This window comes from Podarcis raffonei, chromosome 18, assembly GCF_027172205.1.
Source record: "Podarcis raffonei isolate rPodRaf1 chromosome 18, rPodRaf1.pri, whole genome shotgun sequence".
NCBI classification, from domain to species: Eukaryota; Metazoa; Chordata; class Lepidosauria; order Squamata; family Lacertidae; genus Podarcis; species Podarcis raffonei.
In genome coordinates, this window is record NC_070619.1 from 5,918,965 (window position 1) to 5,945,598 (window position 26,634).

General features: G+C 49.0%; 1 protein-coding gene across 3 annotated transcripts in view; it reads right to left on the reverse strand.

The window, feature by feature from the left end:
- LOC128405735 (excitatory amino acid transporter 5-like) overlaps positions 1–26,634 on the reverse strand; it is a 37,904-nt gene continuing 11,270 nt past the window's right edge. For all 3 annotated transcript variants that reach the window (XM_053372648.1, XM_053372646.1, XM_053372645.1), the window contains exons 3-11: positions 21,196–21,408; positions 18,382–18,424; positions 13,911–14,133; positions 11,010–11,109; positions 7,703–7,936; positions 5,909–6,103; positions 4,051–4,185; positions 1,303–1,402; positions 1–560 (exon numbers count right to left, since the gene is read on the reverse strand). In XM_053372648.1, coding sequence (XP_053228623.1) covers positions 438–560; positions 1,303–1,402; positions 4,051–4,185; positions 5,909–6,103; positions 7,703–7,936; positions 11,010–11,109; positions 13,911–14,133; positions 18,382–18,424; positions 21,196–21,408 — 1,366 coding nt within the window. In that variant the 3' untranslated portion in view covers positions 1–437. The remainder of the gene's footprint in view (positions 561–1,302; positions 1,403–4,050; positions 4,186–5,908; positions 6,104–7,702; positions 7,937–11,009; positions 11,110–13,910; positions 14,134–18,381; positions 18,425–21,195; positions 21,409–26,634) is intronic.

Genomic DNA, 26,634 nt, shown 5'->3' on the forward strand with positions numbered 1-26,634 from the left:
CTGCACTTCTTTCTTGCTGACGGACTTCTAATTTGGGCGTCTGCAGGGGAAGGTCTGTAGCTTAGCGGCACAGCATCTTGCTTTGCATGCACAAAGGTCTCAGGTTCGCCCCCCGGCTTCTCCTAATAGGCTGGGAAACAGGAAATCCTGTTTGCTGGCTTCCCACAGGCAGCTGGCTGGCTGCTGTGAGACTAGACGGGCCGCTAGCCTGGCCCAGCAGGCTCTTCTCATGTTCTTATCCGTGCAAGAGGAGGTCTTCACGCCGTGGCACTTTTGTGTCGTTCGGAGCTTCTTCTTCACAGTGCATATCTCTCTGCTGTGTTTGTGCGCGATGAGGCCCTTGTCCGGTGGGACACTCAGAGGGTCAAGCAGCTGTAACAGGCACCTTCTTCGCACTGACCTGCCTTCCCTCCCCAGGAGCAGGTGGGCTGCAGGTGTCACACCTGACAGATGTTGTAGTTTTTTTGCTCAGCTAAAACCTCTCCGATCACTTCCATCACGTGGTCGTTGGAGGCAGACGTCCCCCTCAAGGCTGGTTTTTCTTCGTTGTTCTCGGGATCCTGTAGGGAAGTGGGAAGCAAAATGCAGGTGCTGAGACGAACCAGCTCTGAATTCAATTCAGTCCACATTTTTAAAGCGTACAAGCCAAATCTTTATCTTTCAAAACAATGTGCAAACCGAAATGCAGACATCCTTTAAAATTCTGCACTCCTTCAGCCAAGTAATCGGTACAGAAATGTACAAACAAAGGCAACGCGTGCATATAAATGCACATCTTTGTGAAAATATCATACAAATCTGGGGGAAATCATTCTGCAAAAACTTTTATTAGTCAAAACCCTATTTTTTAAAAGTATGTTTTGCGCTAAGAAGCTGACGAATGGCCATGAGGACTTTTTAAGCAAACCGCAAATTATTGTGGAAATGTGGAGAACTGAATTTAAGATTGGAAAAATGAGAATTTTTGAAAAACAAACCTGATCGATTTGTCCTTCCTTACCCCTCCCTCTCACCCGACTCCTTAACTGACTTTATGATATGTTTGGATGTACAGTGGTACCTCTAGTTACGAACTTAATTCATTCTGGAGGTCCGTTCTTAACCTGAAACCATTCTTAACCTGAGGTACCACTTTAGCTAATGGGGCCTCATGCTGCAGCCAGCACACGATTTCTGTTCTTATCCTGGGGCAAAGTTCTTAACCTGAGGTACTATACTTCCGGGTTAGCGGAGTTTGTAACCTGAAATGTTTGTAACCTGAGGTAACACGGTAACCGCTTCTCAAGTGACACCCACACATACTTTGCCTGGTTTCGGAGCAAAATCTTTCCGACAGACGTGGGCTATGATTCCTGCTGCCAGCGCATCTCCCAAGACGTTGGTCATTGTGCGTAATCGGTCCCTAGAAGATGTGGGAGACAAACAGAACAGGGTTGGAAACCATTTCAAAGAAGAGGTTCAGATGGTCAGTCAGGCTGCCCTTCCCATTTCTCCGCAGCTTTATGTTCAAAGACAGAGGTCAGCAAACTTTTTCAGCAGGGGGCCGGTCCACTGTCCCTCAGACCTTGTGGGGGACCGGACTATGTTTTGAAGGGGGGAAAATGAACAAATTCCTATGCCCCACAAATAACCCAGAGATGCATTTTAAATAAAAGCACACATTCTACTCATGTAAAAACACCAGGCAGGCCCCACAAATAACCCAGAGGTGCATTTTAAATAAAGGCACACATTCTACTCATGTAAAAACACCAGACAGGCTCCACAAATAACCCAGAGAGGCATTTTAAATAAAAGGACACATTCTACTCATGTAAAAACATGCTGATTCCCAGACCATCCACAGGCCAGATTTCATAGCTGTCAACCGTCCCTTGTTTGGTGGGAAACTCCCTTATCCCAGCGCTGTGTCCCGCTGCTGTCCCTTATTGATGATGTCCCTTAAATTTCCCGGGTTTCAAAGGAAGCAGCTCCTCTCCCTCCCTGCCTGCCGGCCAGGAAGAGGGAGGCTCCAACTGTGTTGTTTGGCTGCCCGCCCCGCCCCCCTCTGGCCTCCTCTCACCAGCCTCGGCCCCCGGGAGCCCCTCGGGCCCTTCCGCCGCTATCCTCCTCGCGGCCGCCGAACTGAGCTTCTCTGCCTGGGACCTCCCCTCTGCCCACTGCTCCCGCTAGGTCGTACTGCAGCTGTGCCGCCGAAGGACCCAGATGAGATGGGCAGCCTGGCGCGGCCTATGAATTGCTGAGGAGCCTTGAGAGGAGAGCGAGGGCAACCATAGAGAAAGCAGTTCAGAGAGATGAGGAGGAGGTGGAGGCACGGGCAGGTCTTCCAAAGGCTAACCATAGAGGGGGAAAGCAGAGGAAGGACTGCAAGCGCTTCTCCCATAGATTTGTAGTGGTAGACTAGCATAGATGGTTTGATCTGCAGGTTTACTTCGGGCGCTATCTCCCCCCGCCCTCCTCCTGCCCCACCTGATGGAACTGAGAGCTGCAGATGGAGCACGAGAGAAAAGATACAGAACTGCAGCAGCATCTTCGTAGCTTGGACTTCGTTTTGCGCAAAAAGTGGTTGCTGCTTGTAGTTATTTAATTGCAGTGTTTCATCGGCTGGTGTCTTGAGCAGCAACCTCTGGAAACGAAGGGCTAAAAACCGGCGCTGCTCTCCCAAATTATCTGGTCCCTTTTAACTTCGTATTTCAGCTGGTTAACTAAAATCCCTTATTTTGGCTGCTGATCCCTTATTTTCAAAGCTGCTGGTCCCTTATTTTCAAATCTGTAAGTTGACAGCTATGCCAGATTTAGAAGGTGATTGGGCTGCAGTCCATTCATGTTATTTAAAACCAGTGGGACTCCTCTCCGTAGGACTAACAGTGGGTACAATCCCATCTCTTTTGTTCCTTTTCCTTGGTTGAGTTGTGCTTACTGTGCTTATTCTGATTTATTACCTGGCCTTCACCTTGAGGCCCCAGGTTGCGCCACAACAATTTGAAATGCAGTATTGAAAACGGTTTAAAGCAAGCGGCAATCACAGTAAGGGGGTGGAGCCTAAAAATGTATATCTCAAGTGTCAACAGTCAGGGTAAGGGAGCATGTCTTCAGCATGCAACAGGAATGGCAAGGGAATGCAACTCCATCCAAGCTTTTTAGGGTTAATAATAATAAATTTTATTTATATCCCGCCCTCCCCAGCTGAAGCCGGGCTCAGGGCGGCTAACAACAATAAAACAGTTCAACAGTACAACACAAAACAACACTCTAAAATCATTCATTATAAAATTAATTCAAATCAAACCAATGGCAACCATTGGGCCAGAGCTCCGTGAAGATTGCCAAAGGCGGGAGTCAGGCTGTGCCCTGGCCAAAGGCCTGGTGGAACAGCTCTGTCTTGCAGGCCCTGCGGAAAGATGTCAAGTCCCGCAGGGCCCTAGTCTCTTGTGCCAGAACATTCCACCAGATCGGAGCCGCAGCCGAAAAAGCCCTGGCTCTGGTTGAGGCCAGCCTAAGCTCTCTGTGGCCTGGGACCTTCAGGATGTTTTTATTTGAAGATCGCAAGTTCCTCTGTGGGACATACCAGGAGATACGAGGGTCCTAGGCCATATAGGGCTTTAAAGGTTAAAATCAGTACCTTAAACCTGATCCTGTACTCCACCGGGAGCCAGTGCAGCTGGTATAGCACCGGGTGAATGTGATCTCGCAGCGAGGACCCTGTAAGGAGTCTCGCCGCAGCATTCTGCACCCGCTGGAGTTTCTGGGTCAGTCTCAAGGGCAGCCCCACATAGAGCAAGTTACAATAATCCAGTCTGGAGGTGACCGTCGCGTGGATCACAGTGGCTAGGTCAGGGCGAGAGAGGTGAGGAGCCAGCTGCTTAGCTTGGCGGAGATGGAAAAATGCCGCCTTTGTTATAGCTGCAATCTGCGCCTCCATGGAAAGGGAGGTGTCGAAGATTACACCCAAACTCTTAACGGACACCATCGATGGCCCTCTTCCCCATGGATTTGTCTAATCAGTCTGCATTCAAACATGACACACCAACGGAGTAAAGAGCAACTCACAAGGCCCAGTCAACCGCGATGATCAGGGTGATGTCTTCCGTGGGGAGGCCGACAGAGGTCAACACGATGACCATGGTAACAAGGCCCGACTGGGGGATCCCGGCTGCCCCGATGCTTGCCGCTGTGGCCGTGATGCTGCGAGAAGAGGAGAAGCAGAGTGCTGTTGCTCTGGGGACAGGGCGGCTTTCCCAACCATTGCAGATGCCATATAGACCAGTGACGGCCAAACTTGGCCCTCCAGGTGTTTTGGGACTACAACTCCCATCATCCCTAGCTAACAGGACCAGTGGTCAGGGATGATGGGGATTGTAGTCCCAAAAATAGCTGGAGGGCCGAGTTTGGCCATCACTGATATAGACGAATGGTCAGAACCTTTCAGTAGCCCCCGGTGATTTCCACTTAGTGCTTTCTGCATAATCTCAGCAATCCTTACAGCTAAACCGGCCAAGTAGTATTGCCCCCATTTTACAGATGGCATTGGGGGGAAGTTAAGTCTGAAAGGCAGCAGCTGGCCTAAGCAGGGCCGGCCCGCCCATGAGGCAAGCTGAGACTGCCTCAGGCGGCAGAATCCTCAGGGGCAGCAGATCTCAATGTAGATTGTTATTCAGGGCCGGCCCACCCAAGAGGCAAGGCGAGTTGACTGCCTCAGGCGGTAGGATCTGCCGGGGCAGGAGTTCCCGGTGTCAATCTTTCTTTCCCTTACTTGTTCCTGATGTAGATCTTCCCTCGCCTCTTCTTCCTAGGCAGGGTGGCAGGGAAGGGGATGCCATTTTGGGGTCTGACTCAGGTGCCAAAATTTTCTTGGGCTGGCCCTGGGCCTAAGCCACTAGAAAGGTCCATTAAAACTGGTCTGCTGCATCAGGGCAAAGGCCCATCCAGCCCAGCATTCAGTTCTCACGGTAGCCACCCGGCTTGTAAGGCCCAAGAACAATGTCTCCCATCTGCAAATTCCAGGAACGGACATTCAGAGGCATGCAGTCTCTAATACTGGCGGGCAATACAGCCATCAACGAACACTAGCTGCCTGGACCCTGGTTTTAACTGGCTACAGGTTCATCAGTTTCAACATTTATCGACGCATCAAATTTTGCCAAGCAAACTAAAGGTGAATTAAGTTCATCTTCTGGCAGAACTTCACATGATTTCTAGTTGAAGTTGAAGTTCAGAACAAGATTCTAAGTGTTGTGGGGAATCAGCAATTCATATTCTATTGTGTGTGCATTTTGAGGTTTTCATAGTCCTCTTACATATGTTTTTTTCTGCTTTAGATTCTTTGGGCCTTTAAGCTTCAAGATTGCGAAAATAAACGAAGCCATTCACATTTCATGTTTTCTCAGTCTACCTAACTATATTTTATACTGCACACTGGAACATTATTATTTTATACTACACATTGGAACATTTTTTTGGGGGGGGGAAGGGGGCAAGGATGAATTTTTTTCTAACCTGAGAAAGTTCATTTGGATTAACTTGAACTAAACTATCTTGCTTTGTAAAAGGACGAACTGTTAACAGGAACAACGTAGTTCATTTTTGGAAAGGATGAACTTGAGTTAGGTCTTTTTTTTTTAAAGGACTTTCTAAGCACTGGGTCATCACCATATAAAATAAAGAAGACTGGCAAAACATAACAAATATGGCAAGAAAGCCACACTCTTGCCTTTTCTCGACACTTGTCATGAAAAATGCATGGTCTCAATCACAATGTCTAAACTTTCTTTCCTTCTTTCTTTCTTTCTTTCTCTCTCTCTCTCTCTCTCTCTCTCTCTCTCTCTCTCTTTCTTTCTTTCTTTCTTTCTTTCTTCTGCTTCAGTTACAAAGGCCAGAGGGGGGATATGAAAGAAGGAAGTGGATTTACCTGATGGTTATGATCTGCCCAAAGTCCAGGTCGTATTCGTTGACCTGCGCGATAAATATGGCTGCCACTGCCTCATAAAGCGCAGTCCCGTCCATGTTGATGGTTGCCCCGACCGGGAGGACAAACCTGGCTATCCGCCTGTCAATCCCGTTGTTTTCTAAAAGACACTTCAGGGTGATGGGCAGCGTGGCTGAGCTGTGAGGGAAAACCCACGCTAGTTAGCAAGACACAGGTGTTTCCGTAGTGAGGCCCTGCAACCTCCCTGTTCCCTAAGGTGCAAATAACTAGACAACACTAGGCATATTGGTTTGGGATCAAATAAGGCCACAAAGTTATTGGTTACAGCTGTGAAGGTTTGGCCATAGGCGTTGTGGCAAGCAACTGCGTATGTCACTCCCGATCGTCTGCTGGGAGTGTTACTAAGGGTGAAGCCAGTGGGGGGAAGGACGCCCTATGACCTACATCAGATAGGGGTGTCCCCCAAATGGTCACCGTTGGAGGAACAGTATGGCCCTAGCCCCTGTCTGGGACAGGAGCCACTCCTCCTGGATCCTTTTAACAGGATACCTGTCAGGGAACTGCCATCGGAGCCTAGAGTGGAGGTAAGGCTCCCCAACGATGCAGGAGAAGGGACCAGCAGGGAGAGAGAGAACACTTCCTTTGAGGAAGGAAATAGGAGGGACACCAGGAAGCAAGGGGGAACTGCGGAGAGAGGGCTCCAAGACTCTTCCACAGAGAGCAGCGGGGAGAGCCCAGGACCTCCGTTGGGCACGCCCACTCTGCGCAAGAGACTTCCGCGCAGAGAGGCTAGGAGGAGACTTGGGGTCAAAGAATTTTTATGTTGGAAGAAGTTCAGAAAACGCCCACTGACGGATTCTGCCAGCGACTGACACAGCCATGGAGAAAGGGCTGTCCAGCCAGGGAAAGGTTTAGCCAGGCAACGTTGCCTAGAGCTGCAGCACCCTTTACGCACAAGCAACCCCCAATTCCTTTTACAATACCCTTACCCATGGAGAAGCAGGCGGAGGCTACAACCCCCCCTCCCCCAACCAAGACTAGGCTTCCCCAACGCCTATCCGCCTTTCAGTGAGAGAGAGGCCGAAAGGCCCTGCAAGCTGGGAATTTTGCCTTGCACTGGGCGTGGGGCCAAGCGCTACTACTGGTCAGTTGGCTCTGCGCCCACCCTCTGATCCCTACTGCCGTTGGCAAATCTGTTGGCAGGAGGACGATCTGGCTTGCAATAGAAGAGACCCGGGGCCCATCCGCAAAGCCGCCCACCCAAGAAGGGGCAAACAGATTTTTAAAACCAGCTGTGCGTACACCATACACACATGGCGTGTGTGTGTGTCCCCCCCCCCCCAGGAATCCTGGGAATTGTAGTTTTTAAAGGGTGCTGGGAATGATAGCTCTGCAAGGGGTAAACTGCAGTTCCAAGGATTATTTCAGGGTGAGGAAGAAGAACCCAGCTCCCTCCCCCTCTGGTCTCCCAGAACATGCAGAGAAATGAAAAGAGCAGAACAGAGGTTAGTTGTGTGCAGACACTGTTGAGACTGAATGGGGAAAACCTTTGAGGGGAGAAGCCTTAGAGAGAGGGGTGGGAAGGCGGGGACCTTCAGTCCACGCAGCTGCTTCATTGGGGCAAGACCTCCTGGAAAGACAGACCACTAGGCCTGAGTTCCGTGGTTGACTTCCTTGAGTAAAGATTTAACTTCACTGGCCTCAGGTGTTGCTGACCTCCGCCTGACTCCAGCCCTGACACCACATTAGGCCTTAAGAGTCTCCTGCGCCTCTTACCTGGACGACGTTGCCAGAGCGATGAGCAGGGCTTGGAGGATCCCCCGGATGAAGGAGAAAGGGTTCTTCTTGGTGATGAGCACAAACAGCAGAGGCAGGAAGCAGAGGCCATGGATGGCCAAGCCAGTCACGACAGTCATGGCATAGAGGCCGAGCTTCTTCCCAATCGTGGAGGGGTCTTCCATCTCCAAGATCTTCCCGGCTATCAAGAAGACGATGCCGAACGGGAAGTACCTGCAACAGCACAAAACGGGCAAGCTCAGGATCGGCGGCATAGCTGTCAAGCGTCCCTTATTTGAAGGGACAGTCCCTTATTCCAGCGCCATGTCCCGCTGCTGTCCCTTATTGATGGATGTCCCTTAAATGATGTCCCTTAAATTTCAAAGGAAGCAGCTCCTCTCCCTCCCTCCCTGCCGGCCAGGGAGGAGGGAGGCTCCAACTGTGTTGCTTGGCTGTGTTGCTCACCCAATAAGAAGTCTAAGAACGACTGGGGGGTGGAGCTTGCACGCCTTGTGTGTGGCTAGTTAATGCAAGCTGAGGGGGGTTTTGAATGCATTTTGTTGCATGTGCTGCTGCAAACTTTGCAGTGCAAAGCCAGGCCGGGGAGCCATCTTAAGTTGAGGCTGCATAGGCCTTGTGGTACATGTGATTCAGATTCTATTCAGTTGAACCTCTGGTTACAAAGTTGGTTGGACAGTATTCTCAAAGCTACCCAGCATGAGTTTGACCAGACTGCAGGAGGACAGGAAGACTGGAGTGCCTGGAAGAGGTGAGGCTGCTGGTCCCTTATTTTGGCTGCTGGTCCCTTATTTTCAAGGCTGCTGGTCCCTTATTTTCAAATCTGTAAGTTGACAGCTATGATCGTGGAGCCTGCGGCGAGGGCGTCAAAACACACACACACAGAGGAACGTGAACTGCTTCGTTTATTTCCCCCAACAATTTAAATCTAAAGGCCCAGAGAGCCTACAGCGTAAACAAAGCAAAATGTAAGGGAATGAGCTTGAATGTGAGCTAGAAATCATTCTACTCTGAAACAAATTTAGTTCACGTTCTATTCGCTCAGCAACTGGAACGACTTTGGAAGTTTTGAAACTTACTCAGTGAACTTCATCATCAATACCATCATTTGTTTTTTGTACCCTGCCCATCTGACTGGTTTGCCCCAGCCACTCTGGGTGGCTTCCAACAAATATATAAAGACACAACAAACCACAACGCATTAAAAACTTCCTGATACTGGTCTGCCTTCAGATGCCTACGGAAGATTGTATAGTTATTTATCTCTGACATCTGATAGGAGGGGATTCCATAGGGTGAGCACCACTACCAAGAAGGCCCTTTGCCTGGTTCCCTGTAACCTCACTTCTCGCAATGAGGGAACCGCCAGAAGGCCCTCAGAAGTGGACCTCAGTGTCCAGGCTGAGCGATGAGAATGGAGACGCTCCTTCAGGTATACAGGACCAAAGCCATTTGGGCTTTAAAGGTCAGCACCAGCACTTTGAATTGTGCTCGGAAATGTACTGGGAGCCAATGCAGGTCTCTTAGGACCGTTAAACCAAACTAGCTCGTTCCAGTGGAGGAAGAATGCAGCCACCAGGGCTTATTTAAATATTCTAATCTTGCTTTTCAGACAATTATTGGCTCCCAAAGTGTCTCACATTAGTAAAAGAAAGAAAGGCAGGCTTTGCCACCAGGTTTACAAACTAAAAAGGCAAGACACACATGTATCCCCAATGCTTTTTAACATCTTTATGCGCCCCCTTGCCCAGATTATCCGGAGCTTTGGGCTGGGCTGTCACCAATATGCTGATGACACTCAGCTCTATCTGCTGATGGATGGCCACACCGACTCAGCCCCGAACACACTGACCAGATGCTTGGAAGCTGTGGCTGGATGGTTTCGTGGGGGCCGATTGAAACTAAATCCTTCGAAGACAGAGGTCCTATGGCTGGGTCGGGATGGCATGGAGATGAGGGACCAACTCCCTTCTCTTGCGGGGGCCCAATTAGTGCCATTGCCTTCCGTTAAGAGTTTGGGTGTAATCCTTGACGCCTCCCTTTCCATGGAGGGGCAGGTTACAACAACAGCCAAGGCGACATTTTCCACCTTCACCGCATCAAGCAGTTGGTCCCTTACCTTTCCCGCCCCGACCTGGCCACAGTGATCCATGCAATGGTCACCTCCAGGCTTGACTACTGTAATTCGCTCTACGCGGGGCTGCCCTTGAAGCTGTCCCAGAAACTCCAGCAGGTGCAGAATGCTGCAGCGAGGCTCCTCACGGGGTCTCTGCCATGGGAGCATATTCACCCAGTGCTTTTCAAACTGCACTGGCTCCCGGTGGAGTACAGGGTCAGATTTAAGGTGCTGCTTTTGACCTTTAAAGCCTTTCACAGCCTAGGACCCTCGTACCTACGGGACCGCCTCTCCCGGTATGCCCCACAGAGAGCCTCAAGGTCCATAAATAACAACACCCTAGTGGTCCCAGGCCCTAAGGAAGTTAGATTAGCATCAACCAGAGCCAGGGCCTTTTCAACACTGGCTCCGGCTTGGTGGAACGCTCTGCCTCATGAGACCAGGGCCTTGTGGGATCTGATTTCTTTCCGCAGGGCCTGTAAGACAGAGTTGTTCCGCCTGGCCTTTGGCTTGGAGCCAATTTGATTCCCTCCCTCTCTTTCTTTTTTCCTTTCCTTCTCCTCCTGCGATGAGGCTACATTTTAATATTTTAATGTTTCAATATTTTAATGTTGTATTTTAATTTTGTTTTTAAGTTGTAATTATTCAACTTGTTTTTATTAGTGCTTGTAAGCCGCTCTGAGCCCGGCCTTGGCTGGGGAGGGCGGGGTATAAATAAAAATCATTATTATTATTATTAAGGTAAAGGTAAAGGTACCCCTGCCCGTACGGGCCAGTCTTGCCAGACTCTAGGGTTGTGCGCTCATCTCACTCTAGAGGCCGGGAGCCAGCGCTGTCCGCAGACACTTCCGGGTCACGTGGCCAGCGTGACAAGCTGCATCTGGCGAGCTATAAAGTGGTACCAATTTATCTACTTGCACTTTGACATGCTTTCGAACTGCTAGGTTGGCAGGCGCTGGGACTGAACAACGGGAGCGCACCCCGCCGCGGGGATTCGAACCGCCGACCATACGATCGGCAAGTCCTAGGCACTGTGGTTTTACCCACAGCGCCACCCGCGTCCCTTATTATTATCTGTCAAATTTGATCCTGGAAAGGACCTGGCCCACGAAGCCAAAAAGCTTCCCCATCTCTGCCTGAATTGCTGGCCCACCGGGTCGGCATTTGACTTACCAGACTGCCATGGCCACAATCTTCATCACTGCCTCGTTCAGGCACTGGCAGACGTTTACCAGAGGAGCCCCTCGCTCGCCCATCTTTCCCAGAAGGAGGCCTGCCGACAAACAGTTGCTGGTGTATAAATGAAGGCCCCACTTGCATAATAATAACAGTGTGCAATGCAGTGTCCAACGTTACTCGCGGTTGCAGCGGGTTGTAAACAATGCCAGCCCTACTCAGGAGAGACGCACTGAAATGAATGAACTCAACTTAGCCATGCCCAGTTAACTTCAATGGGACTACTCTTGAGTAGGCCGGGCATTGGACAGAGTCCTTTACCAACTGGTGTGAGCCAGTGTGGTGTAGTGGTCAGCATGTCGGACTAAGACCTGGGAGACCAGGGTTCAAATCCCCACCCAGCTATGAAGCTTGCGTGTGACTCTCAGGCCGGCTAGTCTCCCAGCCTAACCGGCCCCACAGAGCTGTTGTTATAAGGAAAGAGTGCACTACCTTGAGCTCTTTGAAGGGAAGGTGGGATGCAAATGTGATCAATAAAAGTAAATAATAAGAAATATAATCTCATCTTCAAGGGGTGTAAGACAAGATGCTCCTTTCCAGCCAGGACAATTCAGCCAATTATTATGTGACTTTTCTCTTTGCAGATGAAGCTGGTGGCAGCAGAGTCTGAAAAATTCTTAGCAACCGCCACAATCATGCCCCGTGTTTTAAATTGTATGGGTTTTTTAAAATTCTAATTGAGCTTGAAATTTTATCTGCTTAGTAGCGTGTATAGTGGTACCTTGGTTCTCAAACTTAATCCGTTCCAGAAGTCTGTTCCAAAACCAAAGCGTTCCAAAACCAAGGAACACTTTCCCATAGAAAGTAATGCAAAATGGATTAATCCGTTCCAGACTTTTGAAAAAAAACCCCTAAAACAGCAATTTAACATGAATTTTACTATCTAACGAGACCATTGATCCATAAAATGAAAGCAATAAATAATGTAGCACAATCACACAATCAATCAGTAGCTGAACTGGATTCCACACAGTCACAAAAAGAAAAGAGCCACAAAAACAAAAATGCAAAATAGACAGCAAAAACAGACAGATCTCAGAGTGGCACTAAAACGGAAGTGTGGCACTCAAATCAGAAGCGTAACACTCAAACCGGTACACGTTTGGCTTCTGAAAAACGTTTGCAAACCGGAACACTCACTTCCGGGTTTGCAGTGTTTGGGTTCTGAGTCGTTTGAGAACCAAGGGACCACCGTACGTATGTTTATATTTTGTGCACAAATCGTAACAGGACAACTTGCGAATGTTAAATTCAGTTTGCTAATTCCATAGTCATAGAACTTTAGAGTTGGAAGGGACCTCAAGGATTATCTAGTCCAACCCCCTGCAATGCAGGAATCACAGCTAAAGAATCCCTGGCAGACAGCCACCCAGCCAGTGTGGTGTAGTGGTTAAGAGCGGTGGACTCGTAATCTGGTGAACCGGGTTCGCTTCCCCGCTCCTCCACATGCAGCTGCTGGGTGACCTTGGGCTAGTCACACTTCTCTGAAGTCTCTCAGCCCCACTCACCTCACAGAGTGTTTGTTGTGGGGGAGGAAGGGAAAGGAGAATGTTAGCCGCTTTGAGACTCCTTTGGGTAGTGATAAAGCGGGATATCACATCCAAACTCTTCTTCTATGCTTAAAAACCTCCAGTGAAGGAGAGTCCTCCACCTTCTAAATGTGCCCATTCCACTGTTGAATGGCTGTTACTGGAATAGGGATCACCATGATGAAAATCTATGCTAACATGCGCTATCAATCTTGTGATGTTCTTTCTTCCCCCTTTTTACATTATTAATGAATGAGAGCATGTATTAAATTGTTGACTTTGGGGCAGGGGGAAATGTGCATTAACAAAACCTTCTTAAAATCAAGTTACAGGCAGGTAGCCTTGTTGGTCAGCTGTAGTTGAAACAAATTTAAAAAATTCCTTCCAGTGGCACCTTAGAGACCAACTAAGTTAGTTCTTGGTATGAGCTTTCGTGTGCATGCACACTTCTTCAGATACACATGCACATGAAAGCTCATACCAAGAACAAACTTAGTTGGTCTCTAAGGTGCTACTGGAAGGAATTTTTGTTTCTTAAAATCAAGACATCTTAGAAATACAAAGGGCTTTTGTGCTAGTAGACAAGTGAGTTCTTATGCTGTGCACAAGAGGAATCTCGTACAGCAGTTGCACTGGCGGAAATTCACTGGGCGACAGATTGTTCAACCTATTGTGCAACCAAGTTACCAGCATCCTCTTATGCATTCTCTTACATGACAACGTTCCTCTGGCACAAAGGGTTTTGCCAGCAGAGCAAGTGTACTTTAAAGGTAAAGGTAAAGGGACCCCTGACCATTAGGTCCAGTCGTGACCGACTCTGGGGTTGTGGCGCTCATCTCGCTTTATTGGCCGAGGGAGCCGGCATACAGCTTCTGGGTCATGTGGCCAGCATAACTAAGCTGCTTCTGGCAAACCAGAGCAGCGCACGGAAACGCCGTTTAACTTCCCGCCAGAGAGGTACCTATTTATCTACTTGCACTTTGACGTGCTTTCGAACTGCTAGGTTGGCAGGAGCAGGGACCGCGCAACGGGAGCTCACCCCGTCATTGCGGGGATTCGAACCGCCGACCTTCTGATCGGCAAGTCCTAGGCTCTGTGGTTTAACCCACAGTGCCATCCGTGTCCCTTGTACTTTAGCTTACTTTAACTTAGTGCTATACTGCACGCAACCCCAAAAACTGAGGCACCCAAAGAATCCCTTTCTGCGCAGAGATAAAACAATGTCTCCAAATCCTGACTTCACCAAATTCATCTGTTCACACACGTTGGGGCGAACCCCCCCCCCCAAGTTGGGATTTGATATGCATACCGATTGTGGCTGAGAAGATAACTATTCCTAGCACGTTCATCTCGTTATTGCTGCCAGGGAGGGTCCGGTAGGTCATTTCTGGCGCTGGCGTGATCTCAAGGAGCACCGGCCGCTGGATCTCAGAGTTCTCAGCATCCGGCACAAAGTAGATGAAACTTAGTGACTTTGTCGATTTCTTCGGGATCCCAGATGACTTCACCACGGGCAGAAGAACTGTTCGGTACTAGAAGCAAAATGTCAGATGACATGTCAGATGGGTGGATCCTGGAGAAATGGTTTTTTACACAATTTGGGTTGGGCTGCTTTGTTTTAAATCTTAGAAAAAGAGGGCTCATAGCTTTTTCTGCTAGGGGTTCCTGAATATACAACTAGAAAAAGAGTATGAACGATTACTGCAATATATGATCACAGCCACAGGACTGTTATATGCAGAAAGATGAAAGGACTTATTATTACCTACTATAGAAGAACAGTTATTAAAACGATAGTTTTAGCCGAGATGGCAAAGTTGACGTGTTTAATTTGAGAAAAATCACTGTTGACACTTATTAACAACCGAAAACTCCCCACACAACAAGGAAAATGAACTTGTGGTGTCAGGGTTTGAAGACTGAAAAAAGAAAGGTTGGTTTATGGAAAGTGGAGAACTGAATGTTATTATGAAGTAAGAATTTTCCGTAAGCTGGTAGACAGAGAATCAGAAGTTTTTGTCGTTTCTCTTTATCTATTTTCTTTTAATCTTTATGTTAAAAAGTGCTTGATGTCAGATGTTTTATTTCTGCACACTGTCATTTCTTTGTTTTTTCAAGCTTAAAAAGAAATAGAAAAGGAGGGTTCATGTAAGCCATATACTGTATTGGCCCTCATATAAGCCACACTTTCCCCCCCAATTCCAACAGTGAAAAGTTAAAGCGCGGCTTATATTCACGACCTTACGCCACCAGCATAGCTGTGCAGCTCCCCCCCAGGAAGCGACCCGGTATTGTCTTTTTTCTCCCTCCCCCCCAATTTTAAAGGTGCAGTTTATTTGCGGGTGCAGCTTATATTCAGGCCAATAAGGCAGATTACATCCACACCATAGATTTAAAGTTTGTGGCTTCCCCACAAAGTATCCTGGGAATGGTCATTTGCCCCTCATCAAACTACCATTCCCAGCACCCTTAACAACCTACAGTTCCCAGGGTGGTTTTGGGTAAGCCGTGTGCTTTAAATGTACGGGGTGGTATTCAACTACCGTATTTTTCGCCCTATAGGACGCACTTTTTCCCCTCCAAAAATGAAGGGGAAATGTGTGTGCGTCCTATGGGGCGAATGCAGGCTTTCGCTGAAGCCTGGAGAGCGAGAGGCGTCGGTGCGCACCAACCCCTCTCGCTCTCCAGGCTTTAGGCAGCTATCCGCAAGCCTTGCATGCCCGGGGGGAGTTCCCCCGGGTGCGCACGGCTTGCGGTCGGCAGCCTGCAGCGCGGAGCACGGGGCGCCCTTCGGAGGACGCCCCGTGCTTCGCGCAGGTGTCGGCAAGCCTTGCGCACCTGGGGGATCTCCCCCCGGGAGCGCAAGGCTTGCGGGCGGCAGCCTGCAGCGCGGAGCACGGGGTGCCCTCCGGAGGACGCCCCATGCTTCGCGCAAGTGTCAGCAAGCCTTGCGCACCTGGGGGGAGATCCCCCCGGGCGCGCACGGCTTGCGGGTGGCAGTCTGCAGCGCGGAGCACGGGGCGTCCCCCGGAGGGCACCCCGTGCTTCGCGCAGGTGTCGGCAAGCCTTGCGCACCTGGGGGGAGATCCCCCCGGGAGCGCAAGGCTTGCGGGCGGCAGCCTGCAGCGCGGAGCATGGGGCGCCCTCCGGAGGACGTCCCGTGCTTCGCGCAGGTGTCTGCAAGCCTTGCGCGCCCGGGGGAACTCCCCCCGGGCGCGCATGGCTTGCGGGCGGCAGCCTGCAGCGCGGAGCACGGGGCGCCCTCCGGAGGACGCCCCGTGCTTCACGCAGGTGTCGGCAAGCCTTGCGCACCCGGGGGATCTCCCCCGGGAGCGCAAGGCTTGCGGGCGGCAGCCTGCAGCGCGGAGCACGGGGCGCCCTCCGGAGGACGCCCCATGCTTCGCGCAGGTGTCCACAAGCCTGCCGCCCGGCACGTAGGGCGCCCCGAAGCAGAGCGCCCCTCGCACCGGGCAGACATCGGCCAGCCCCACAAGCTCGGGGGACAGCGGGGAGGCGCAGCGCCGCCATCCCACTGTTCCCCGACCTGGTTTTGGGGGGGAAATAAAGGGGAAATTTTTTTCCTTTATTTCCCCCCCAAAAAAGTAGGTGCATCGTATGGGACGGAGCATCCTATGGGACGAAAAATACGGTAAGTTTCATTCAGAGGAGACTGTTGAAATCACCCCAGTGTGGATGTGACTGAGGCTTCATAAAACTGCAGCGTCATCTAGTCCAGGGCTGTCCAACAGGTCGATCGCCATCTACCGGTCGATCGCAGGGACCAGATCGCAGTCTCTTGGAAGTTGGACGTCCCTGATCTAGTCCAACCCCCTGCAATGCAGGAATCACAGCTCAAGAATCCCTGACTGGAGGCCATCCAAGCTCTGATGGTCTCAATCCACCTTCACCTTTCACTGGCGCTATCCATGGTGCTGAGACCATGTAGTCTTTTCAGCTCATAGTACCTGGTATGGACGCGGGTGGCGCTGTGGGTAAAAGCCTCAGCGCCTAGGGCTTGCCGATCGAAAGGTCGGCGGTTCGAATCCCCGCGGCGGGGTGCGCTCCCGTTGCTCGGTCCCAGCGCCTGCCAACCTAGCAGTTCGAGAGCACCTCCGGGTGCAAGTAGATAAATAGGGACCGCTTACTAGCGGGAAGGTAAACGGCGTTCCGTGTGCTGCGCTGGCTCGCCAGATGCAGCTTTGTCACGCTGGCCACGTGACCCGGAAGTGTCTCCGGACAGCGCTGGCCCCCGGCCTCTTAAGTGAGATGGGCGCACAACCCCAGAGTCTGTCAAGACTGGCCCGTATGGGCAGGGGTACCTTTACCTTTACCTGGTATGGATGGGTGAGAACACAACCCTCCTGGCTCGCTGAGGGAAATAAAGAGCTTAAGAGGGTTCCCCCCCTTGTGGGTGCATTCTGCAACAGGCAAATAGCACATTAGCGGTCAGTTATGGATTGTGGACTGACCACACATCCTTTTGCTTTATTAGTTCTTCTGTGATGCATCGTTATTGAGATCTGGAGGGAAGCTCTCGTGGGACAGCTCAACAAAAGCAGAACAACCTCCCTCTCCACTGAAAGATTTGCTCCCTCGCCATCAAAGCATTCGCGGTATTGAAAGCTATTGGGCTTTAAAAGGGAACTACAGGACTTGCATCAATTACAGAGGAAGCAGTCAGACTTCCCTGGGACTTTTGCAGGGGAAATCGCAGTGTAAGTGGGACTGTATATAACCACACCAATACCACCGTGAGCAGAAATCATCATGAAAGCGCAATAAAACAGATATCTGGAGGGGCCCTGTGTGTTTTTTGCTGGGGGGGAGGAGAGAAATCTGATTAATCAGCCAAATCCACACTTTCTGAAACGATATGCAAACCGAAACAACAGCCATCCTACAAATTCCCACTTCTCTGAATTTTGCAATGCAGTTCTCCAGTCAGTTACAAACATGAATATACTAAAGTGCATATATTAGTGGAAATAACATGCAAGAATGCCAGGGGGGATGGCTTGTCAAAAATATGCGTGTTAGGGGAACACCTTTGCATCTCACAAACACTGGGCCAGCCCACCTATGAGGCAAGGTGAGGCAAGTGCCTCAGGTGGCAGGCTCCAGTGCTGAGGGCCTTCTGGTGGTTCCCTCACTGCGAGAAGCCAAGTTACAGGGAACCAGGCAGAGGGCCTTCTCGGTGGTGGCGCCCGCCCTGTGGAACACCCTCCCACCAGACATCAAGGAAATAAACAACTATCTGACTTTTAGAAGACATCTGAAGGCAGCCCTGTTTAGGGAAGTTTTTAATATTTGATTAATCATTGTATTTTAATACAGTGGCTGGGGAAACCCAGCCAGATGGGCAGGATATAAATTATTATTATTATTATTATTATTATTATTATTATTATTATTATTATTATCATTATCCACAGAGGCAGCAGATTCCAATGTAGATATTTCTTTCCCCCTTGATGATGTAGCTCCCTCCTGATGTAGCTATTCCCACACCCCTTCTCCTTCCCTGGCACTGGGAGGAACTATTTTGGAAACCGCCTCGGGTGCCAAAATGTCTTGGGCCAGCAGGCCATATACTTCTGGAAGCTCTCAAAAGTGGACAGGCTGGGGTCAGCGTATCCTGAGGTCTCAAGAGCTTCTGAATGTGCCTATCCCCCATGGCCTAGGTGAGTAGGAGCTGAGAGCAGAGAGAGGCTGCCCCTGGGCTGGCTGGACGGCTTGATCTGCACACAAGGGCTGAGAAGAGAACTATATCAAGGGCTCACCTGCTGGAACGAAGCCTCGATGAGGTTGGAAGGAAACATATTTCTGCAGGAGACAGAACAAAACAGTATTGAGAAGGCCACTTTAGACCTCAGCCACATGTATGGAGGTTTACTCATTTATTTTTGGTCACACCCACACCATACATTTAAAGCACATTTGTAGCATATTAACAGTCATGGCTCCCTTCCCACCCTCAAAGACTCATGGGAACTGTAGTTTATCCACAGCCCAGGTTGGGTGGGACGCTTCCCAGACTAAGGATGGCACCTGTCCTGGCATATCGAGAGGGTGGGGGCGGAATTGTCAGTGCACCACATCAGAAAGTTTGAGCAGCAATGTTCTATCAGATGCTATGGCATCTGTGCCAGAGGCTCACAATTTCTCCACCTCCTGCTCTCGAGTCGTGGGTGGCCGAGGGAGGCAGCCCCCCAACGATCTTTAAGAAAGAGAGTCGGATTCATATAGGAGACATGGGATGTGAGGGTCCAAATTACAAATGCAAATTGGAAAAAAAAAATCCCTGCAAGTCACAGTATGGATTATTCACTGAAGTAAATAATCCCCGGAGAGTTTCTGCATTTGCATATTAAAACCACAATGTTAACCCGTACTGGCCTGAAGAAAGAACATATACGGGAAGTTGCTCCTGAATGGGGTAACCGTGTCCCTGAAGGACCAGGTGCGCAGCCTGGAAGTCATTTTGGACTCAAAGCTGTCCATAGAGGCGCAGGTTAATTCCGTGTCCAGGGCGGCTGTCTACCAGTTCCATCTGGTACGCAGGATGAGACCCTCCCTGCCCATGGATTGTCTTGCCAGAGTGGTGCATGCTCTGGTTATCTCTCGCTTGGACTACTGCAATGCGCTCTACGTGGGGCTACCTTTGAAAGTGACCCAGAAACAACAACTAATCCAGAATGCGGCAGCTAGACTGAGGAATGGGAGCGGCCGCCGAGACCATATAACACTGGTCCTGAAAGACCTACATTGGCTCCCAGTATGTTTCCGAGCAAAAGTCAAAGTGATGGTGCTGACCTTTAAAGCCCTAAACGGCCTCGGTCCGGTATACCTGAAGGAGCGTCTCCACCCCCATCATTCTGCCCGGACACTGAGGTCCAGCTCCAAGGGTCTTCTGGCGATTCCCTCATGGCCAGAAGTGAAATTACAGGGAACCAGGCAGAGGGCCTTCTCGGTGGTGGCACCCGCCCTGTGGAACGCCCTCCCATCAGATGTCAAGGGAATAAACAACTATCTGACTTTTAGAAGACATCTGAAGGCAGCCCTATTAGGGAAGTTTTAAATGTTTGATGTTTGATTGCTTTTTAAATTAATCTATTGTTGGGAGCCACCCAGAGTGGCTGGGGAAACCCAGCCAGATGGGAGAGGTATAAATAAACTAAAAAAAGGAATAAATAAAATAATAGTAATAATAATAATAAGGGACGCGGGTGGCGCTGTGGGTAAAACCTCAGCGCCTAGGACCTGCCGATCGTATGGTCGGCGGTTCGAATCCCCGCGGCGGGGTGAGCTCCCGTCGTTCGGTCCCAGCTCCTGCCCACCTAGCAGTTCGAAAGCACCCCTAAGTGCAAGTAGATAAATAGGGACCGCTGTATAGCGGGAAGGTAACGGCGTTTCCGTGTGCTGCGCTGGTGCTGGCTCGCCAGAGCAGCTTCGTCACGCTGGCCACGTGACCCGGAAGTGTCTTCAGACAGCGCTGGCTCCCGGCCTCTTAAGCGAGATGAGCACGCAACCCCAGAATCGGTCACGACTGGCCCGTACAGGCAGGGGTACCTTTACCTTACCTTTAAGTGACAACTAAAGGATTGGCTTAGAAGGGACCCACAACTAATTAGAAACACCAGATTTCCCCCTGGGTATCCACTCTTGAGAGCATTTTAGACCTAGTTATCTGACCAAACTCCCACCAAGATTCCTTAAGAAATGCCTTTACTGAGCTGTTTTTCCAAATGACGCCAGCCGCAGTCTTAGACGACAACTACAACAAAATCCCGTACCTTTACCTTTACCTTTAATAATCATTCTGGGAAAGACTGCACTTGTCAGAGGGTGACTCTTCAGGGCATTAGATCTATGGCCCTTACACTGACTGCAGGTCTTTCTGAGATGTACAATATAATAATAATAATAATAATACCAACATTTATTTATTTATACATACATACATAAAGGTAAAGGTAAAGGGACCCCTGACCATTAGGTCCAGTTGTGGCTGACTCTGGGGTTGCGGTGCTCATCTCGCTTTATTGGCCGAGGGAGCCGGCGTACAGCTTCCAGGTCATGTGGCCAGCAGGACTAAGCCACCTCTGGCGAACCAGAGCAGCACACGGAAACGCCGTTTACCTTCCCGCTGGAGTGGTACCTATTTATCTACTTGCACTTTGACATGCTTTCGAACTGCTAGGTGGGCAGGAGCTGGGACTGAGCAACGGGAGCTCACCCAGTCATTGCGGGGATTTGAACCGCCGACCTTCTGATCGGCAAATCCTAGGCTCTGTGGTTTAACCCACAGCGCCACCCCCGTCTACTTGGCCCAGTTTTTTAAAAAGTAATGTGAAAAAGTACAAATCTGTATAAAGATAACTATTTAAAAACCTGGGAAGATATTAAAAGAAATTTGCAGAATGAAACTTTTGCTGTTAGGTAGAGTGTGGGCTATAATGTGGCTTCCATGGGCCGGATGAAGATAGCTGGAAGTCCACATCTGGCCCCCCAAGGCTGAGGCCCCCCGCCCCTCCTTTTAAACTGTTCAAACACACCGCGAGCTTTTGAGAAACATGCAGAGAAGCAGATTGTACCTGATGAGGTCCAGCAAAGCATCCGCGGAACTGAGCACCACTTTGCCGACAGTGTACTCCTCCTTTTGGGCAGCGGCCCCCGGGTGGATGCTGATGACTAAGACGATCCCGGTGGTAACTGCCAGGAAGGTTGTCCAGAGGTAATAGGTGATGGTAATGATCCCCATCCTTCCACAGGCTTTGGAGTCCATGGTGGCCAAGCCAGACATCAAGCTGAAGGGAGAGGAGGAGGATAGTGGTGATCTGGTTAACTGTGTACATCATTACAAAGACTTAGCTACAGATAGGTAGCCGTGTTGGTCTGCCATAGTCAAAACAAAAAATTTTTGCATGCACACGAAAGCTCATACCAAGAACTAACGTAGTTGGTCTTTAAGGTGCTACTGGAAGGAAAAAAATTTTTTGTTTTGACTATGGCAGACCAACACGGCTACCTATCTGTAACTGGAACTATGGAAGGCACCACATTGAGCCGCATAAAATGGAAGTCCATCAACCTCCTCTGAAGAAGTGTGCATGCACACGAAAGCTCATACCAAGAACTAACGTAGTTGGTCTTTAAGGTGCTACTGGAAGGAAAAGACTTAGCTGCGATTCCTGCGTTGCAGGGGGGTTAGACTGGATGAAACACCCACCCCCCGGATCCTTCCAACATTCCAACATTCTGCTGCTCCAGAGAAGCGGACACGGAGCAATGGATCCAAACTACAAGAAAGAAGATTCCGCCTAAACATTAGGAAGAACTTCCTGACAGTAAGAGCTGTTTGACAGTGGAATTTGCTGCCAAGGAGTGTGGTGGAGTCTCCTTCTTTGGAGGTCTTTAAGCAGAGGCTTGACAACCATATGTCAGGAGTGCTCTGATGGTGTTTCCTGCTTGGCAGGGGGTTGGACTCGATGGCCCTTGTGGTCTCTTCCAACTCTATGATTCTATGATTCTATGACCATTAGGTCCAGTTGTGGCCAACTCTGGGGTTGCGGCACTCATCTTGCTTTATTGGCCGAGGGAGCCGGCGTACAACTTCCGGGTCATGTGGCCAGAATGACTAAGCCGCTTCTGGCGAACCAGAGCAGTGCATGGAAAGAGTTTACCTTCCCGCCGGAGCGGTCCCTATTTATCTACTTGCACTTTGATGTGCTTTCGAACTGCTAGGTTAGCAGGAGCAGGGACCGAGCAACGGGAGCTCACCCCGTCGCGGGGATTTGAACCACCGACCTTCTGATCGGCAAGTCTTAGGCTCTGTGGTTTAACCCACAGCGCCACCCATGTCCCATACACAGTATGAATTTGGACTCCCCTGTAATGTTTCCTGAGTGTTTAAATCATTTGACTGAGATAGCATTTGGTAAACGGTAGAGGTTTCAACGAGATTCCAGATCTGATTTCCGATAGCAGGGCCCTGCCCTGCCATCCCATCAGCAGAGCAACATCTCAGATCTCTGCGGCAGCAGGACTCCCTTAGGAGCTCATCTCTCTATGGAGTCATGCCAGCTCCTTAAATGCACTGTTTTAAGTAGCTCATTTTCAATTAGCATCTGTAATTTTGGGTGCTGGTTTGGAAGCTGATGTTTTTAAAATTATAACTTCACAAAACGGCTGCAAGGGCTCTAAATGCTGAGCTGGCAGGAGTGAAACCCAAACACGGATTTGCAGATATCTGGCATGGGTGCTAATACTGCCCTTTCTGTGCCGCCCAGTCTTGCAAGGTGCCCCCTTTAAACCCCGGCACTTCCTGCCGCGATCTTCAGAACGCTCCGAAAGCTCGCTCTCAAGTTGCTAAAATGGTGTGGCGGCAGCCAGACTGGACGGGCAGCTTTGGGAACTAAGACAGGCGACATGTGAGATCCCTGCCATGTCAGGTAATCTGCAGCAATTTAGCCTAAGCTCCCAGCTGCACGTTTCTGGGCCATGTGATGGATCCCATTAAGGGAAAATGGACAGGGCGGCTGATTAAAGGAAGCAGGAAGAGATGCTGAGGTGGGGGTTGGAAAACAAGAAACGCAACCCTCCGCATGAATGGACTCCTGGCACAGATGGCTCACCTGCATCTAGCAGTGGAGGGAGAAACTGGATTCAGTCTGCATTTAAAGGCAAACCTACCAAATCTGCAATTTCCCCAAATAATGCACAAACCGAAACGCACAGCCATCCTGGGAAATTTGCGCTTCAAATTTGGCAGTGCGGCTCTTCCCACCAAGTTGTGTGTACCAAAAAACCAACATATAACTAGGGTAAAGTTTATGCATTAAACTCCACCCCCATCGTTCAGCCCAGACACTGAGGTCCAGCTCCAAGGGCCTTCTGGAGGTTCCCTCCCTGCGAGAAGTGAGGTTACAGGGAACCAGGCAGAGGGCCTTCTTGGTTGTGGCACCGGCCCTGTGGAACACCCTCCCATCAGATGTCAAGGGAATAAACAACTATCTGACTTTTAGAAGACATCTAAAGGCTACCCTGTTTAGGGAAGTTTTTAATGTTTGATGTTGTATCATGTTTTTAATATTCTATTGTGAGCTGCCCAGAGTGGCTGGGGAAACCCAGCCAGATGGGTGGGGTACAAATAAATAAATAAAATAATAATAATAATAATAATAATAATAATAATAATAATAATAATAATATTTAAACTGCTCTGAGATCTAAGGATGAAGGGTGGTATGCAAATTTAATAAATGACAATAATAAAGTTTGCATAAGAAGACATAAGTTAGCAAAAATAACATACTGGGTAAATTGCTTTGCAGAAATGTTTATATTAGAACAGGAACGTCCAACTTCCAAGAGACCACGATCTACTCACACTATTAAAAAAAACTGGCAGTGATCTACTCATTGGATTGGCCAAGATGATCGACTGTATGGGATTGGCAGAAATGACTGGCAGAATCCGTGACCAGGGAGAAGAGTCGGCGGAAGAAGACTGGAAGAAATTTAAGGACTATTTACAGAAATATTGTAAAATTAAAGAATGTTGAATGATGTTGGATTGAAACTAAGGGGTTTCCAGCTGTAATGTTTTGAGATAAGGATTTGCTGAGTAAATAATTTGAATTGGAATACAAGAAGGGGAGGTATGAGGTGGTCAGGGAAATATGTCATTGAAAATTAAGTATTGAGAACTGTATGTGTGTTTTTTTGCTTTTTGTTTGTGTAAAATTGGAAACTTAATAAATATCTTTATATAAAAAAAGGATTGGCCAGAGTTGTTGAGCTTTTTTTGAGAAAGCTTCATCAAAGTTTCGTTGGGTTAAAGTTCTTGAGGGTTGTTTTGTTTTGGGGGGAGGGCAAACCAGGACTGACCAGGGTCATCCCGGCTGTATTAGAAGAAATTGGCACTAAAATGCTTAACGTTAGGATGAACTTTCTGGTGGGAGAAGCTGCTTTGACAATGGAATAGATGATCTTGGAAGGTGGTGGGCTCTCCTTTTGTTCGAGGTTTTCAAACAGACAGGAATCACTTAAGAGATTCTTTAGCTGAGATTCCTTTGGTGGGGGGTTGGACTAGATGATCCATGGGAGTCGAACAGCTCTTACTGTCAGGAAGTTCTTCCTAATGTTTAGGTGGAATCTTCTTTCTTGTAGTTTGGATCCATTGCTCCGTGTCCGCTTCTCTGGAGCAGCAGAAAACAACCTTTCTCCCTCCTCTATGTGACATCCTTTTATATATTTGAACATGGCTATCATATCACCCCTTAGCCTCCTCCTCTTCTCCAGGCTAAACATGCCCAGCTCCCTTAGCCGTTCCTCATAAGGCATCGTTTCCAGGCCTTTGACCATTTTGGTTGCCCTCCTCTGGACACGTTCCAGTTTGTCAGTGTCCTTCTTGAACTGTGGTGCCCAGAACTGGACACAGTACTCCAGGTGAGGTCTGACCAGAGCAGAATACAGTGGCACTATTACTTCCCTTGATCTAGATGCTATACTCCTATTGACGCAGCCCAGAATTGCATTGGCTTTTTTAGCTGCCGCGTCACACTGTTGGCTCATGTCAAGTTTGTGGTCAACCAAGACTCCTAGATCCTTTTCACATGTAGTGCTCTCAAGCCAGGTGTCACCCGTCTTGTATTTGTGCCTCTCATTTTTTTTGCCCAAGTGCAATACTTTACATTTCTCCCTGTTAAAATTCATCTTGTTTGTCCCTTCCTAACTCTACAATTCTATATATATATATATATATTCAAATTCAGAGGCAATATGACCCTAAATACAATTTGCTGTGAGGCAACCATGGAGGAGGGGAGAAGATGTAGGGACGTGCTTGCGTTCTGCTTTGAGCTTTCTGGAGGAATCTTGGTTGACCACTGTGGGGAACAGGATGCTGAGCTGCAGGGACCCCGAGGTCCTGATCCAGCAGTCCATCCATCTACCTACAACCTGTGACTCTCTCTTCCTCCCTTCACACCCCCTGCCTCTGTCTACAGGTACAGGGTGCAGAACAGACAATTCTTCCACATCTATTAATCTGTCTATTTGTCACATTCTGCTTTTCAAGCATGTGTCCAGAACAGCTTGAAACAAAAGAGAGAGAGAAATAGAAGTGTGAGGATGGAGACTTTGAAGGACTTGGCTGTGACGTTGCTTCACTAAAACCCAATCTAAGCATTCCAGGAGCTGGTGAAAAGAGACAGGAAGCACAACCAAGCCAGGTGCTATATAAATGTGGGAGAGTCAACTCAGAAGAAGGCAGTGGAGAGACGAAGCTAGGAACGTGTGTTGCAAATGGATGAATCCATTCTGCTTTTCTCAGTTTCTCATTTTATTAGCCTTGCATTCGGTTTTCCACACTGTACTGAAATTTTTGCATTTAACAAAAATATTCAAGAAAATTCGTCAGCGTTTTAGTGCAGGTTATTCCCAATAAATGCGGTTTCGACAAATATAAGGCATTTTTGCGTGTTACTTTCAGTGGCAAGTGCCTTCCTATGTACACCATCCTCTGATGTGTACTGCTGCACAAACTGGCTGGAGAAGTGGCACTGTGAAACTTGGAGAAGCGCAAAGGTCAAAGGTGTTTCTGTGTTTGCATATTGGTTTGAATTAGGTGGCAATTAGGTAGTTTCTCATTAAAATGCAAAACAAAACAAAACTAAGTTCATTCACTGTTCCTAGTTGCAAGGACTGATGACTGACCAAGGGAGAGTGGGATGTCGTGGAGCCAGATTTACTGAAGCAGAGAGTGGGGATAGCAAAAGCTCTGACCTTTGTAATGAGGCAACGCTCCCTTATCCAGGGTCAAGCCTGGGAGATATTTAGCTCCCAAGGGGATTGCAGAGGCACTTAATGGGCTCCAAGAGCTGTTCTCAGAAACGGAGCCATTCACACTACCATCATATACAAGATCAATAAAACAGAATAGAACTACCCAGGAAATGTTATCAGCCAGTTAAGAAAACGTCTGACGAAAAAGGAGAGGTTTTGACCCTTCTGGAATGCAAACAGGGAGA